This window comes from Podarcis vaucheri, assembly GCF_965113315.1.
Source record: "Podarcis vaucheri genome assembly, chromosome: 2".
Lineage (NCBI taxonomy): Eukaryota > Metazoa > Chordata > Lepidosauria > Squamata > Lacertidae > Podarcis > Podarcis vaucheri.
In genome coordinates this window covers 1,599,285-1,614,579 of record NC_138760.1, presented here as the reverse complement: position 1 = coordinate 1,614,579, position 15,295 = coordinate 1,599,285, and the positions used below count along the sequence as shown (strand labels likewise).

At 42.0% G+C, this 15,295-nt stretch overlaps 1 protein-coding gene across 4 annotated transcripts in view; it reads left to right on the top strand.

The window, feature by feature from the left end:
- OLFM2 (olfactomedin 2) overlaps positions 1-15,295 on the top strand; it is a 219,537-nt gene that overhangs the window by 137,982 nt on the left and 66,260 nt on the right. For all 4 annotated transcript variants that reach the window (XM_082208546.1, XM_082208544.1, XM_082208545.1 and 1 more), the window contains exon 2: positions 3,851-4,000. In XM_082208546.1, coding sequence (XP_082064672.1) covers positions 3,851-4,000 — 150 coding nt within the window. The remainder of the gene's footprint in view (positions 1-3,850; positions 4,001-15,295) is intronic.

The following is a 15,295-nucleotide window of genomic DNA, read 5'->3' as shown; positions in this document are numbered from 1 at the left end:
CACTCTAACCATGAAACTGGAACGTGCCAGAGGAGGGCAACCAAAATGGTCAAAGGCCTGGAAACGATGCCTTATGAGGAACGGCTAAGGGAGCTGGGCATGTTTAGCCTGGAGAAGAGGAGGTTAAGGGGTGATATGATAGCCATGTTCAAATATATAAAAGGATGTCACATAGAGGAGGGAGAAAGGTTGTTTTCTGCTGCTCCAGAGAAGCGGACACGGAGCAATGGATCCAAACTACAAGAAAGAAGATTCCACCTAAACATTAGGAAGAACTTCCTGACAGTAAGAGCTGTTCGACAGTGGGATTTGCTGCCAAGGAGTGTGGTGGAGTCTCCTTCTTTGGAGGTCTTTAAGCAGAGGCTTGACAACCATATGTCAGGAGGGCTCTGATGGTGTTTCCTGCTTGGCAGGGGGTTGGACTCGATGGCCCTTGTCGTCTCTTCCAACTCTATGATTCTATGATTCTATGATTCTATGATCAGTAAGCCAAGAAGAAACTTTGGCTACAGATAGTGGCTGGTTGGGAGCAAAACAAATGACAATCCTTGGCTGTGAGACATAATGTGAAGTCAGCAATCATGTTGCCTCTGTGTGTCATTTTAGACCATTCCCTGGGAGGAGAATGGTGTCCACCAGTGAGAGCTGCCATTTTTTAGCGGCAAGTGCCACTTTCTTTGCCAGAATGCCCCAGAGCAACAGAAAAGTGTGGAGAAACTGGATAGTCTCTCTCTCTCTCTCTCTCTCATATCTCTCTCTGCTAAGAGCCATCCAATGAGGCTGACTGTTGGAAGACCCAGGAGAGATAGAGGGAAGTAGTTTGCCCCACAATGCCTAGTCAACTATGGAAATTACTCATGCAATCATACCTATCCAAAACTTGGATAACTTCAAAAACGGGTTGGACAAATTCATGGTCAATAAGTCTGTCAGTGACCACTAGCTATGCTGGCTGTATCCCACCTCCCTGGTCTGAGGCCATCTGCCTCTGAATGCCAGTTGCTGAAGAATCACAAGTGGGGAGACTGCTCTTGCGCTCCATTGTGGGCTTCCCACAAGCACCTGGCTGGCCACTGTGAGGACTAGATGGGCCTGATCCAGCAGGGCTCTTTTTATGTTCTTAATATCTGTGGCATTCTGGGAAAAGAAGACAGTGGCTTATGGGAGGGAGGGAGCCACCAAAATACAGTGGTACCTCGGGTTACATACGCTTCAGGTTACAGACTCTGCTAACCCAGAAACAGTACCTCGGGTTAAGAACTTTGCTTCAGGATGAGAACAGAAATCGTGCTCCGGCAGCGCAACGGCAGCAGGAGGCCCCATTAGCTAAAGTGGTGCCTCAGGTTAAGAACAGTTTCCGGTTAAGAACGGACCTCCAGAATGAATTAAGTACTTAACTTGAGGTACCACTGTAAGCATTACTGCTGCCGCCACATAAAACAGTAACAACAAAGAAAGGGGGAAATGGAACTGAACATGAACAAATAAATGCTGAAACAAATATGCTTTTAATGGCTGAATAATGAAATGAGTGAAGTTTTTAATAATGGAAACAAATGGACTTACAAAATAGAGGGGGAAACTGCACACCCCTAAGAATCATGATGTATTCTTGTTTAACTGTAAGCAGCACATTAGCATAATTTGATAACTGTCTGTTTTTTATTTTGTATTAAAGATCTCCTAGACTTGCCTGCATCTCACAGTTTTGCAAGTTTTGTGGGGAAGTGTGTCTGTGCATGCACACAATGACAACAGCCAATGCTAACTCTTAAAAAAGCCAGCAAATATTTACAGAGATGCCGTGTGGGCGGGAGTCAGGCTGGGGAAGATGAGGAGAGACAAAGCAGCAAATCTTTTCCACAGGCTGTTGTATTGGCAGATCTTGGCATCTCCAGTCTCTCTGGTGGCTTCTTTTTCATGGGAACTCCAAGGAAGCAGGATAAGCCCTGACTCTGTTTCTCAGGCTGTTTTCTAGAGCTTTCTCTCTTAAGATGCCTTCAGCCCCATGGCCTCCATGGCCAAATTTTCAGGGGTGGAGGGAGTCCCAGCAACATCTGTAGGACACTAAGTTGGGGGAGGCTGGTTTCAAACTTGGGATGGAGGCTGTGTGTCGTGTATTTCTTTACATTTCCTAATCAATAGATAAAACCTTTCTTATTCTCAGCTGGGTCCCTCCAGGTTGTTTGTAAGCAAATTAACACAATTCCTGATGGTTACACCTAGTGAATTATACTACTATATATTATTAAGTTACTACACTATTCAGGAATGATTAATAATTATTGTATATTGTTGTCTAATTAATTAATTGCATTCATATCCTGAATTACCTTCAAAGAGATCAAGGTAGCATTCATGGAAATATAAAGTTTTCATCCTCAGAACGACCCCTGTGAAATGGTTTGGAAAATGGTGATTGGCTTCTTCATAGAATCATAGAATCATAGAGTTAGAAGAGACCACAAGGGCCATCGAGTCCAACCCCCTGCCAAGCAGGAAACACCATCAGAGCACTCCTGACATATGGTTGTCAAGCCTCTGCTTAAAGACCTCCAAAGTAGGAGACTCCACCACACTCCTTGGCAGCAAATTCCACTGTCAAACAGCTCTTACTGTCAGGAAGTTCTTCCTAATGTTTAGGTGGAATCTTCTTTCTTGTAGTTTGGATCCATTGCTCCGTGTCCGCTTCTCTGGAGCAGCAGAAAACAACCTTTCTCCCTCCTCTATGTGACATCCTTTTATATATTTGAACATGGCTATCATATCACCCCTTAACCTCCTCTTCTCCAGGCTAAACATGCCCAGCTCCCTTAGCCATTCCTCATAAGGCATTGTTTCCAGGCCTTTGACCATTTTGGTTGCCCTCCTCTGGACACGTTCCAGTTTGTCAGTGTCCTTCTTGAACTGTGGTGCCCAGAACTGGACACAGTACTCCAGGTGAGGTCTGACCAGAGCAGAATACAGTGGCACTATTACTTCCCTTGATCTAGATGCTATACTCCTATTGATGCAGCCCAGAATTGCATTGGCTCTTTTAGCTGCCGCGTCACACTGTTGGCTCATGTCAATGGATGAGCAGTGTGTGTGTTTGTGTGTGTGTGCAGAGGACTGCTCCAAGTCTCCCTTTCTTCCATTGTGTTCCCTATGTGACAGCCCAATCTGAGATGGTGACAAGGGCTTACTGTGGGGTTTCCTATGTAAGACCCTTTCAACACTGTGGAGCGAGATACACACCTGGAGCAGGATGGGATGGTGGAATGAACGGTACCACTTCACGAAAAGGCACATTTTTTAATCTTCCTCATTCTTTGCAAAGAGAGCAAGCGAGAGAGAAACAAATCTCTCAGCCCCACATTATTCTGCTGCATATATAGACATGACCCAAGTCAAAGAGTGTACATGTAGTAAACTAGAATACCATCTCAACTTCGGGCAAGAGAACTTACCTAGGCACATGACATCTTGCCTTTCTTTCTCTGCCTCATTTGCACTAAACTCCTATGCCTGCTGAAAAGCCTATTTGTTTATTTATTAGATTTGTGTTCCCTGCCCACAAATGAAACTCAAAGCAATTTCCAGGATTTTGAGCCTTTGTTCTCCCATGAAGATCTTCAGCACAAATACAACACCTCTTTAAAACCCCTTTCAGTTGGGTTTGACTGTCTGCCTGCCCCTGCAAGAGAATCCAGTAGTGCTTGCTGTGAGGACTTCCTGTAATTCTGAAACTGGTTTCAATGTGTAGTGCAAATATACTGGTGTCTCCTCCATCTGCAGGTATTGGGATTAGGAGCAAGGCCAGAAGCCCTGACCATGTTGCTGAGTGCTCTATGCTTCTTTCTCTTTGCAGACTCTCTTCCAGAGCCCCGATGAAGGCTGGCAGGTCTACACTTCAGCTCAGGCCCCCGACGGCAAATGTCTGTGCACGGCTGTCATCCCTGTCCAGGGCACATGCTCCAGGGACCTGCGCAGCCGACAACTACGGCAGCTGATGGAAAAAGTAAGTGATGTATTTTTAATTTGGGGTGCTGGTGGGGACTGCTCTAGACCTATTGCAGATACTGATTGGGATGGAGGAATAGATCCAACTGTTTCTGCAGCATGTCACTTTTGCAGGTGTTCATTCATCAGTCTTTTCTGTCCCATTCCCTTAATTTTTTGGTAAAGTTTTTTTTAAAATTCATTCTATAATGTATTTAATACAAATATTTAAACAGAATTTAAAACAAAAATTTTTAACAACAGGTGAAAATTAAAAGATGGAAAAACAAAACTGCAAAATAGGCACATAGAATTAATACAGTTGCACTTGGGTTAAAAAAAAACCCAAAGTCCAAGTAATGACTATCAACATCACCAGATAATCAAGTCTAGTTCCAGATTTGCCAAGCTTGTGACATGGGTCCATCTTGAAAATGATGGTTCTGCTATATATTTCATAAAAGAATGCCAAATCATATAAAAAGCATCTTCAGGTTCTAGTCCTTATCACAAATTATGTGTTATTTTCTCCATTATAGCTATATTCCAGAGACAGTTGGAACCAAGCGCACTGTGTAAGATTTTGGGATGCTTCCTATTGAGTTGCAATTCCTATTCATGCTGCCAATATCATATATAAGACCAAGTCTTTTGGTTATATATCTACATTAATCTATGCTTTAAAAAAATAATAATGAACAAAGAAGAAAATCCACATTTACATAAGAGGTTTTGAAAGCGTATTTCAAACCCCCCCCCCACTTATTTCTCAATGTATTTTATTTCAAAGGTGCAAGTTGAGCTGAGAACTGTATCACAGAATTTGGAGAAGTGTTACGGTAACTTTGAAGGATAACTAACGTATTTTTCGCTCTATAACATGCACAGTTTTTAGAGGAGGAAAATCCATAGGCATTCCCTCCATAACACGCACAGACATTTCCCCTTACTTTTTAGGAGGAAAAAAGTGAGTGTTATGGTGCAAAAAATACGGTATCTTCCAAATTCCAGCCTCCACAGTAGTCCAGGAGGTGCAGCAGTTTGTATAGGGGTTCACAAATATCAAATTCCTCAAGCAGTGCCAACAGATGCTGCAGGAATTGTGCCCATTTTGGATGAGAAAGGAGCGAACACAGAACACTTCTCTTTTCCCAGGACAATCACCACGAAGCTACCTACTGCTCCAACAGCGGAGGGAGACTAACACAGCCACCATGGCTGTCAGCCACTAATAGCCTGTTCTTCCTTCCTCTAATCCTCATTTAAAGCCATCCCAATTCATGGTCATCATGATATCTTGCCAGAGCAAATTCTATAGTTTACCTACCCGCTGCGACAAGAAGTGCTTTGTTTTGTCTTTGTTTTGTCTCCCAACAGTCAGCATCATTGGATACATTGTATTAAGCAAGAGGGAGTTGAGAAAGGGGGAGTCTCCTTGTCCCCTTCCTCCACACCAATCATACATTTGGGTCCTCAGCCAAACCTTTGAGTCTGGCTGGAGTTCATTTCCATTCTATTGTAGGATTCATTCTGTTATGTACTGAGTTGAATAGGATCCAAACTGCAGCAGTCTGATTGGTCCTAGAACAATAGGATCCAAATTGCAGCAGTCTGATTGGTCCTAGAACAATAGGATTCAGAATGCAGCAGTCTGATTGGTCCAAGAACAATGCAGCAGTATGATTGGTTGGCAGGAACCACCCAATCATGCTCCAGATATAAGTGAATCCACAACCTGATTGGCTTACAGTAGAATTCCAGAATTAACCAATCATGTGCAGCCCATTGTGTAAATAATGTATATAAAGCAGATACTTTGAGGGGACATTCATTCATTCCTCCTCACCACTATGAGCTGAATAAAGAGCATGAAATCACTTTGCGACTCTGAGTATATTTCACATTCCAAAACAGAGCTTGAGGGGTCACAGCGTTGCCCTTTGTGCATCAGAACGCATAGACTGCTGTCCCATTGCTAAAACAAGGAAGAAAGGGGTAAATCTCAGGTTTGGGCTCTCATTTAGGTACAAGGCCTGTTTCCTACCCCCCTCAAAACAACTTTTAATTACTGCATTTCCCCCACAGCCCTTTGCTCTTGCAACATTTAATTGGAAGCTGGAGACTTTGATCCTTCTGTTAGCTGTGCTTTCTTCTCCAAGACAGCTCCGCTTCTTAGGATTCCAGGGAGGACTCATGGAGGCTTCCTCTGTCTCACCTTCTTCTGCTTAATGAGATGCAAATGGTGCCTTTATTGCTCCACATGGAGCCTCCACATGGCAGGATGAGCAGTAAATCCCCCTCCTCCAGATTAATTGTGTTAAAATCTTATTACAAAGAGAAGACGGCTTCTTATTGACTTCGCACGTGCAAATAAAGTATTTATTAGCCAAATAAGAATCACATCAATTTACAATTGCAATTACTAGAAGCCCCCCACAAAGGAGTTGCAGGCAAAAAGAGTCTGCCAAGCTCAGCTTTCACATGGCTTTTGAAAGCTTCAAAATGGGGGCAGGGATGGGAAACAAGGGACCCACTTGGCACATTTACATGCTAGCTGTTGATAAGAAACCTGAGAATGCTTGTGTGTGTTTTATAACATAGGTTTCAGTTTTTGGAAGAGGACTTTGGGACAGTAGGGTGGGATTTAATAGACCTGCCCACATTTGACACTGAGGAGAACGTAGAAGAAATGAAGCATGAACTTAAGGATTCAAGTTTAGAAGAGAGGTTGGTGGAACAGGTGTGGGGAGGAACAGAGGGAAGATTGCAAGGACTGTTAAGTCCATATCCCTTGCTAAGTATATATGGAATGCAGTGCAAGCAGCATTTGTGGTTGTGAGGCCCATTGTAAATTTGTCAAGAAATCAAATGAGGAATGCATACTATATGCATTTATTTTGTTTTATTTTTGGTTGGAGAACTTCCTGCCAAAATTCAGGGAAGTGCAAATTTCAAAGGATAGCTATGTTTTGACTTGTATCTTGATTTGGGTAGTGCACATTTGGTAGATTTTCATGAAAACATCAACCAGACAGTTCCCCTCCCCTCCCTAAATACAGCTCCCAGAATCCCTGATCATTGCCCATCTTAGCTGGTGACGACAGACCTGGAGTGGAGTCGAACAACATCTGGATGGAACTGACGTGATTGTGGTGGTGATTTTGATTTATTACCTGCCCTTCTCCCTAAAGTTCCAGGGCAGGTTACAACTGTTCAAAATGCAACTTAATAAACAGTTTTTAAAACTTGCCGTTCCCCCCTCCAAAAATCTCCACAATTACAAAAAATAGGGAGGGTTCTGGTATAAAAGACACTGTAAGACAGCTCATAAGTTTGGACTGGGTCTAAACTAGGGGTGGTCTACATGCCCCCACCCAAAAAATACATGGCCATATTTGGAAGTTTTTGGAATGCACCAAAATTCACCCCTTACCATTTAGGAATGTGTTCAGCTCTTTCACATTTTATGTTTAATTTGAAGTTTATTGCTTTTGTAGACAATGGCAAACACTTCAAAATAGTTCTGTTTCCAGATGCATGACCATGATACAGCATCATTTTGGGATGTGGGATGTGGGGGTGGGGAGAATGCATAGTGGCTGCAACAAAAGTAGGCAAATAAACATGCTGCAAAATAATCCCTGGTAGGTCCATTAACTCCAGAGTCTATAATTATTTAGCTGCATCACAGGTATGTGGTTTAGTCCTGCTGGCCTCATGACACGGAAAGCTGTCTGTGGGCAAACACTGGCCCCCTCGGCCTGAAGCAAGACGAGCCCCACACTCCATAGTCACCTTTGGCTGGACTTAACTGTCCAGGGGTCCTTCACCTTTTCCTACCTTTTATCCTTTCGTAAACCACTTAGAAGGTTTCCTTTTACAATCAAGTGGTATATAAATGCTATGAAATAAAGTTTTTCCTGCTTGCATCCCCCCCCCCGCATTTCCCCTTGTTTGCAAGAGCTGCCTCTTGTTGCACAGATCTAGCTACTACTTACTCAAAATGAGCACCACTGATTCCTTTCAGCAGCACATACCCTCCAACATTTCTCACTCCCCTGCAACTGACCCTCCTTGACCCATCATTTTCATCCTTTCCACACAAACACACACCAGCCACTGCAGAGCATTTCTTTCAGAAGAAGGGAGAGTAGTGCCACCACCACTTCACCAATGGGACACAGCACACATGCCATCCACCATCCTGAGAAAATCCATTCATCCCTATTCTGTTCTGTTCTGTTCTGTTCTGTTCTGTTCTGTTCTGTTCTCTGGCAGATTTACAAAAGGGAAAACACACACCAATATATAGAAAGGGGCAAGTAGATCTTTGATTTTTAAAAATCAGGACTCCTTGTGCTCCACTCTGCTCGCCCTTTCTTCCCGCCCAGGGTGGCCCTGCCCTCTGCCTATAGCTCAAAGCCAGCGCATCAAGCAGGGCTGGGCCTCAGCAGCCTCTCCTCCTCCTTGCCTGCTCCCCACCAGCAGCTATGAGCTGCCCAAGGGAGGAGGCCAGTGGGAGGGGCCCAGGAGAGGCAATGAGGTGCTCCCCTGCAGCTGCAGCTGCTCAGGACAAGTGCCGGCTCCTCCTCATCCCCAAACTTGGTGGTGGTGGCCCTGGTGGGGGAAATAGGGACATTCCAGGATCAAATCAGAAGCCAGGGTAGCTTTTGCAACTCTGGGACTGTTGCCGGACAATAGGGGCACTTGGAGGGTATGGCAGCATTTGCTACTTGCTTCTTCTATGGTCCAGTCGAGATGGCAAAGTGGCATGGCAAGAGCCTGGCTAGGCAACCCCAGCATATGGGTCTTGCCTTGCAGCTCAGAATGTGTTAACATGACTGAAAGCACAGAAGAGGCAACAGCTGGTCAGTGGAGTCTCCAATTTTGTTTGCTCTCTCTGAGCTCCACAAGAGACACTTAAGCGGCCATCGGTTGGCAGTGTTGCTTGGGGATGCTCTGGGTCCCCTCCCTATTAATGGAGCTGAGATTGGAAAGGAGCTCCATTTCTCAGCAGAGGTTTGGCTTTATGGTCTGCATTTGCAGGTCAGGATATGAGACAAATCACACTGATCTATTGGGTGCTAAGGGCACTATTACTCTTGAGTCCTATCGATCATTTGCACTGAAAATTGCAACAGCCAAGATGGTACAGTAATATTGTCACCCAATGGCTGGGAATTTTATGCAGGAAAACAAAATGAAGTGCCTATTTTTCGTAGATCTGCACCATATAAACCTAAGTCTGCTTTATACTTATACCTGTTTTGCTGTCTCTGACTCCGCCAAGACTGTATTTTGGTGAGGGTGCTGCAAATTAGACTGGTTTCCTTGCAGCACTACAGGTCTCTGTTGAAGCATCTTGTGGTGTAGATCTGCCTTTAGTGACAGTAGCCCACAAATCAGGCTGCTGCAGTCACAGAATCAACCGCTACAAGATGTGGAGATGGTTACTAATCTCTGTGCGGTATGATGTGCCTGCTGTCTATGCTCTGTGAGTTTTCACTTCTTTCTGCAGGGGGTAGAGAAGTCAAGTATCAGGCTTTGGTTCCAAGACTCCTGTCTGCAAACCCTCCAACATTTCTCTGATGAAAATAGGGAAGTCCCTTTCTATAATGATAATTTTACTATTTATACCTCATGCATCTTACTGGGTTGCCCCAGCCACTCTGGGCAGCTTCCAACCTATATAAAAACATAATAAAACATTAAACATTAAAAAACTTTCCGATACAGGATTGCCTTCAGACGGCTCAGGTGTCGGATAACTCCAACGTTTCTCCAAGGAAAATAGGGATATCCTAAGAAAAAGTGGGACATTCCAGGATCAAATCAGAAACTGGGATGGCTCCTCTAAATCAGGGACGTCCCTGGAATATAGGGACACTTGGAGGGTCTGTGTTTGGCACTTCAGGATGGTAAGTTATATTAGGGCTATCTGTTGGTCTGGCACACCTACAGACTTGATGGTTTTCCCTGAGTGTGCAGCTGTGCTAGCATAGCTGAGCTGACCCTTCCTCCCCATGGCAGCAACTGAAGGCACAACTAGGACACGGCTGGCAGTGAATGGCCCTGGTCCAGAAGTTAGCAGCAGAGAAGTAAGTAGAGCACTGAAAAGTGCTTTTAAAAAATTTCACTAATCGCTCAAAATATATTTTTAATATATAAAGTATATATATTTTTAAAACCCACCATCATCTCTTCCCTGGTTCCATACCCCTGGACCTTCATATCTCTGGCCTGCTGAAAGCTTTTCTATTCTTTCATCTTCTGGTTTAATTGTTAACTGTCTCTCGCTCTCCATGAGGTGTATCAAGATTTCTTCTTTCTTTCTCTCTCTTCCCTTTCTTAAGTGGCTGTTTTTCTGAATTAAAAACCCCCTCATAACTGCTTTACTTGCGTCCCAGACTATTTCTATGGGTGTTCCTTTATTCAAATTATATTTAAAGTATTCCTCAATTGTCTCTTTCGCCCTGTTTATTATCTTCTGATCATTGAACAAGTTCTCATTCATTCTCCATCTGATGGTTGCGGGGTCTTTTCCTCTTAACTCCATATAGACCGGGTTGTGATCAGATAATGTTTGTGGAAGAATTTCCGCTTTCTTAGCTCTCATAATTAATTCTTTCGAGATCCAAATGTGATCTTTTCTTCCCCAACTTTAATTTGGGTTTGAGAAAAAGGTGAACTGTTTTGTTGTAGGATTTTTGAATCTCCATATGTCAATTAGTCCCATATTATCCACCAATTCAAAAAACAACCATATGTCAGGAGTGCTCTGATGGTGTTTCCTGCTTGGCAGGGGGTTGGACTTGATGGCCCTTGTGGTCTCTTCCAACTCTATGATTCTTTGATTCTATGATTCTACCACTCTTCTTTTTTTGTTCTTATCTGAGGCAACGAAATCCATTCCTAATCTTTTATTACTTAGAACTCTTTTATGTTTTCTTGCAACATGTGTTTCTTGCAAACATGTTATGTCAAGATTTTTTTTAACACCTGTGCAATTTGATTTCTCTTATTTTTATTGTTACGTCCATTCACATTCCATGACAGTATTCTCAAAGCCATTGTTAATTAGTTGTCAGGTCTAAATTAACTTTAAAACTCTTTGTTGCTAGACTCTTCTTCTTCGTCTGCTTCCTTTTCTTCCTCCTCTTCTCCTCCTCTTGCCTCCGTCTCCTCCCATCTGTCCCCCCCTAACTCCCCCCCTCTGTCCTTCCCAATTCTTTGTCATACCTTCTGGCAAATTTCTCCAGTTCCTGAGGACTAGATAGTTTGAATCTCTTGTCTTTATAATAGAATGATACCCCTTCTGGGAATTCCCATCTGTACTGGATTCCATTTTTCTTTAGCTGGTTTACTAGCTGCTTATAAATGTCTCTCCTTCGAAGAAACCTCGATGGAATCTCTTTGAATACGATAATTGCTCTCCCACCTATACACAGCTTTTTGTTGTAGTTTAACCTCAATATTTCGTTCCTCATATCCAAAGAGTTAAACATCATAACACATCCCCTGGGAGCTTTTTCCCCTCTAGCTTTGGTGGATTTTACTTTTATTCGAAAGACATTTGCTATAGTAAATCCTATATCCTCCTCCCTCACATCCATCCAATTCGCTAGTTCCTTAATCAGTTTAATTCTTATGTTCTCATTTGCCTCTTCAGGGATCCCCCTAAATATCAAATTGGCCTGTTTCATTTTCATTTCCATCATCCCCATACTATCCAGTATCTCTTCCTGAGATTTATTTATCTCCTTTACCTCTACTCTAATCCTATCCGTTTCCCTCTTAGTCTCCTTCAATTCTTTCTGCACTTTCTTCATTGAGTCCTCAAGAGCTTTAGATTTTACTGTTAGATCTTTTACTTTCCCTGTCAGCTCTCCTACCACCCCCTCCAATTTCTTGTCCAAAGTATCCTGTACTTCCATTATTTTTTTCTCAATATACTCTTTGTTGTGTTTAAATTCCTTCCTTATTTCAGCCATTAATGTATCATAGTCCTTAATCTCCTTCCCCTCCTTTCCATTTTCCTGTCTGGATGGCCTTCTCTCCGCCGGTGTTCCCACTCCTTTCTTCATTTTGGTATTTTTACTTGAATCAATTTAACAGATAATGCAATTTAGCTTTCCACCCCTAGAGGATGCAGAATTGAAAAATTAACAACAGCTGATGTAATGCCACTTTCCGCCCCTAGAGTTCACAAAGTTAGTAATAGAAGTTTATAGTTTGTTCCAGTATATTTCCCCTCTCACCCCCTCTTCCCCCCTCCCCAATAAACTAACAAAATAAACAATCAGTATTCTTAAAGAGATAGGTAATCTAACTAACAAACACACCAAAAACAAAAGTAAAGAAGAAGAAAAAGAAGAAAAAGAAAGAGGAAATTAAATATATATATATATTAAAAGGTAAGGGAGTGGAGGGGCAGGGGAGTAAAGAAAGAAGGGGAGGAAGGCACCACACCAGGCGGAAAGTAAGGGTGGGCACTGTATGCGGGGATGGGGAGATAAGAGACAATAGTGTAAATCCGCCAAGATTCACAAATAAAACAAGCAAAAACCAGTGAGTAGAACAGAGAGAGAATGGGAAGAAGTAAATCCAAAATGTTGTATCCTTATGTTGCTTTTTCTTTCTTCCGTTGACTCTCCCCGTGAGGTCAGCAATCCAAGTAATCTAAGGCGCAGCATCCATTTTCTCTTAGTCCATATGAGAAGCCAAGGATGTAGAGGGAGGCAAAATAGAGGACGTAAGTTCCACTAGATTCAGCCAATGCTTCTGAAGCAGTCCGAAGAAAAGTTCAAAGAGCACCTCTTAAACAGTTCTAATTCTCCCCCAAAACTCTCAGCAGAGCCACACTAATTAGTACTTCCACTTCTTTCAATATCAGTCCATGTTCTTTTTATTTAAACACGTCCAAAATAAAGTCCGAAGAGTCTCATTTGTAAATATAACCAAGCAGGCAAAAGGAATGATGAAAAGAGGAACGGCTCCTTCCCGTCGCTGGCACAAAGCACTCCGACCTGGGATGTTGCAACAAGGTTTCAAATCAGTTTTTGCTTTATCTTATCTTCCAAGCAATGTTTTGCCTCGAAACAAAATTACTTTGTATCTGAGGACTTTCCGCTACACCCACTTGGCAGCTACTTTATTGCTCATTTTCCTCTCCCAGCCTTTCGTTATACGCCATTTCTCCCCTTCATTTATACTCGAACAGGCAGGTAATAAGGGATAGAAAAAGAGAGGGTAGAAAGCCCCTTCCTGTCGCTGGCAGAAAGCACTCCGACCGGGACGATACAAAGAGGTTTCTATTTTACTTTTATACTTGTCTTTATCTTCCAAACAACACTTTGCCTCAGAACAGTTTTACTTTGTATCCAAGGACTCTCAGCAATACCCACTTGGTGGCTACTTTCTTACTTTTTCTCCTCTCTCAGCCTTCCTTTATACGTTGTTTCCCCTTACCGCCGGAATGGATTCCTTTTCCTCCTCACAGCACACAAATTCTGGAGATTTATTGCTGGACTCCTTTAGCTGCATTCCTTTAGTGATAACAGCTTTACTTGGAATCTTAATTCGTTATTTAACCTTAATTCGTTATGAAACAATAAAACAAAACATAAAGATGCTACAGGCCCAATTTTCCATGGTGGTGAATCAAGAAGTAGAATGGAGAATTAAAATGATGAGGGGGAAAAATTTCGAATCAGCTAACAAAATTGGGAAGTATTTGGCTTGGCAATTAAAGGAAAGGAAAAAACAAAATATAATAGGTAGAATAAGGGATGGAGAAAAGATAGTGGAAGACCCCAAAGAGATAAGAAAGATGTTTCAGAAATATTATAAAGAATTATATAGAAAAGAGAAAGAGACAGATAATAGAATAGAAGAATATTTGGAAAAATACCAATTGCAACAGATTACGGAAGAGGAAAGAGAACAATTAAATCAGACAATTACACAACAAGAAATTTGGAAAACAATAAAAAAATGAAAATGGGAAAGGCTCCGGGGCCAGATGGCATTTCATCTAAATATTATAAAACATTATGTGACCAAATAGTCCCAGTGTTATGCGAGGTCATGAATAACATCTTAAAAGAAGGGAAAATCCCAACCACGTGGAAGGAAGCTTACATTACCTTGATCCCCCAAAAAGATGCAGATGGCTTAGAAGTTAAAAACTACAGACCCATCTCCTTGTTAAATAACGACTACAAAATATTTGCTGATGTATTGGCGGAAAGATTAAAAAGACTTTTAAATGGGAAAATTCACAAAGATCAAGCAGGCTTTCTTCCGGGAAGACAACTGAAAGATAATGTAAGAAATGTCATAGACATTATTGAATATTTAGAGAATAGGATAGACAAGCAAGCGGCATTGGTATTTATCGATGCCAAAAAAAGCATTTGATAACATCTCCTGGAGATTTATGAAAGAAAATCTAAAAGCAATGGGAGTTGGAGAAGGGTTTGGAAAAGGAATTGAAGCCATATATCAAGATCAAAAAGCCAAACTCATAATAAATAGCAATATATTGGAACCTTTTGATATCGCTAAAGGGGCTAGACAGGGTTTCCCCCTGTCTCCACTGTTATTCATAACAGTATTAGAGGTTTTTAACAAGAGGCTAAGAGAAGCATCAGAAGTGAAAGGGATCAAGGTAGGAAGTAAAGAGTACAAAATTAAAGCATTCGCGGATGATCTAGTGTTAACATTAGAAGAGCCAAAGAAGAGTTTGCAAGAAGCCTTACAGAGACTAGAAGAATTCGGCAAGGTGGCAGGACTCAAACTTAACAAGAATAAGACCAAAATGCTGACAAAGAACATGACCAAGGAAGAGATAGAGGAACTACAACAAAGATCTGGAATTACAGCAGTTAAGAAAGTTAAATACTTAGGAGTATGGATTACAGCAAAAAATATAAACTTATACAAAGACAATTATGAGGCAGCATGGAGGGGTATTAAAAAGGACCTAGAAATATGGGATAGATTAAAGTTGTCATTCTTGGGGAGAATATCCGTGATTAAAATGAATGTTTTGCCCAGAATGTTATTTCTATTCCAAACTATTCCAGTAATTAAAGGGCTAAAACAACTTAAAGAATGGCAAAAAATATTAGTAAGATTCGTCTGGCAGGGGGGAAAAAACGAGAATAAAAATGAAAATCTTGGTGGATAAAAAAGAAAGAGGAAGTTTTTCCCTGCCAGAACTGAGTCTATACTACGAAGCAGCTTGTTTAACATGGGTGAAAGACTGGATAAAATTAGAAAACACCGATCTCTTAGACTTAGAAGGTTTTGA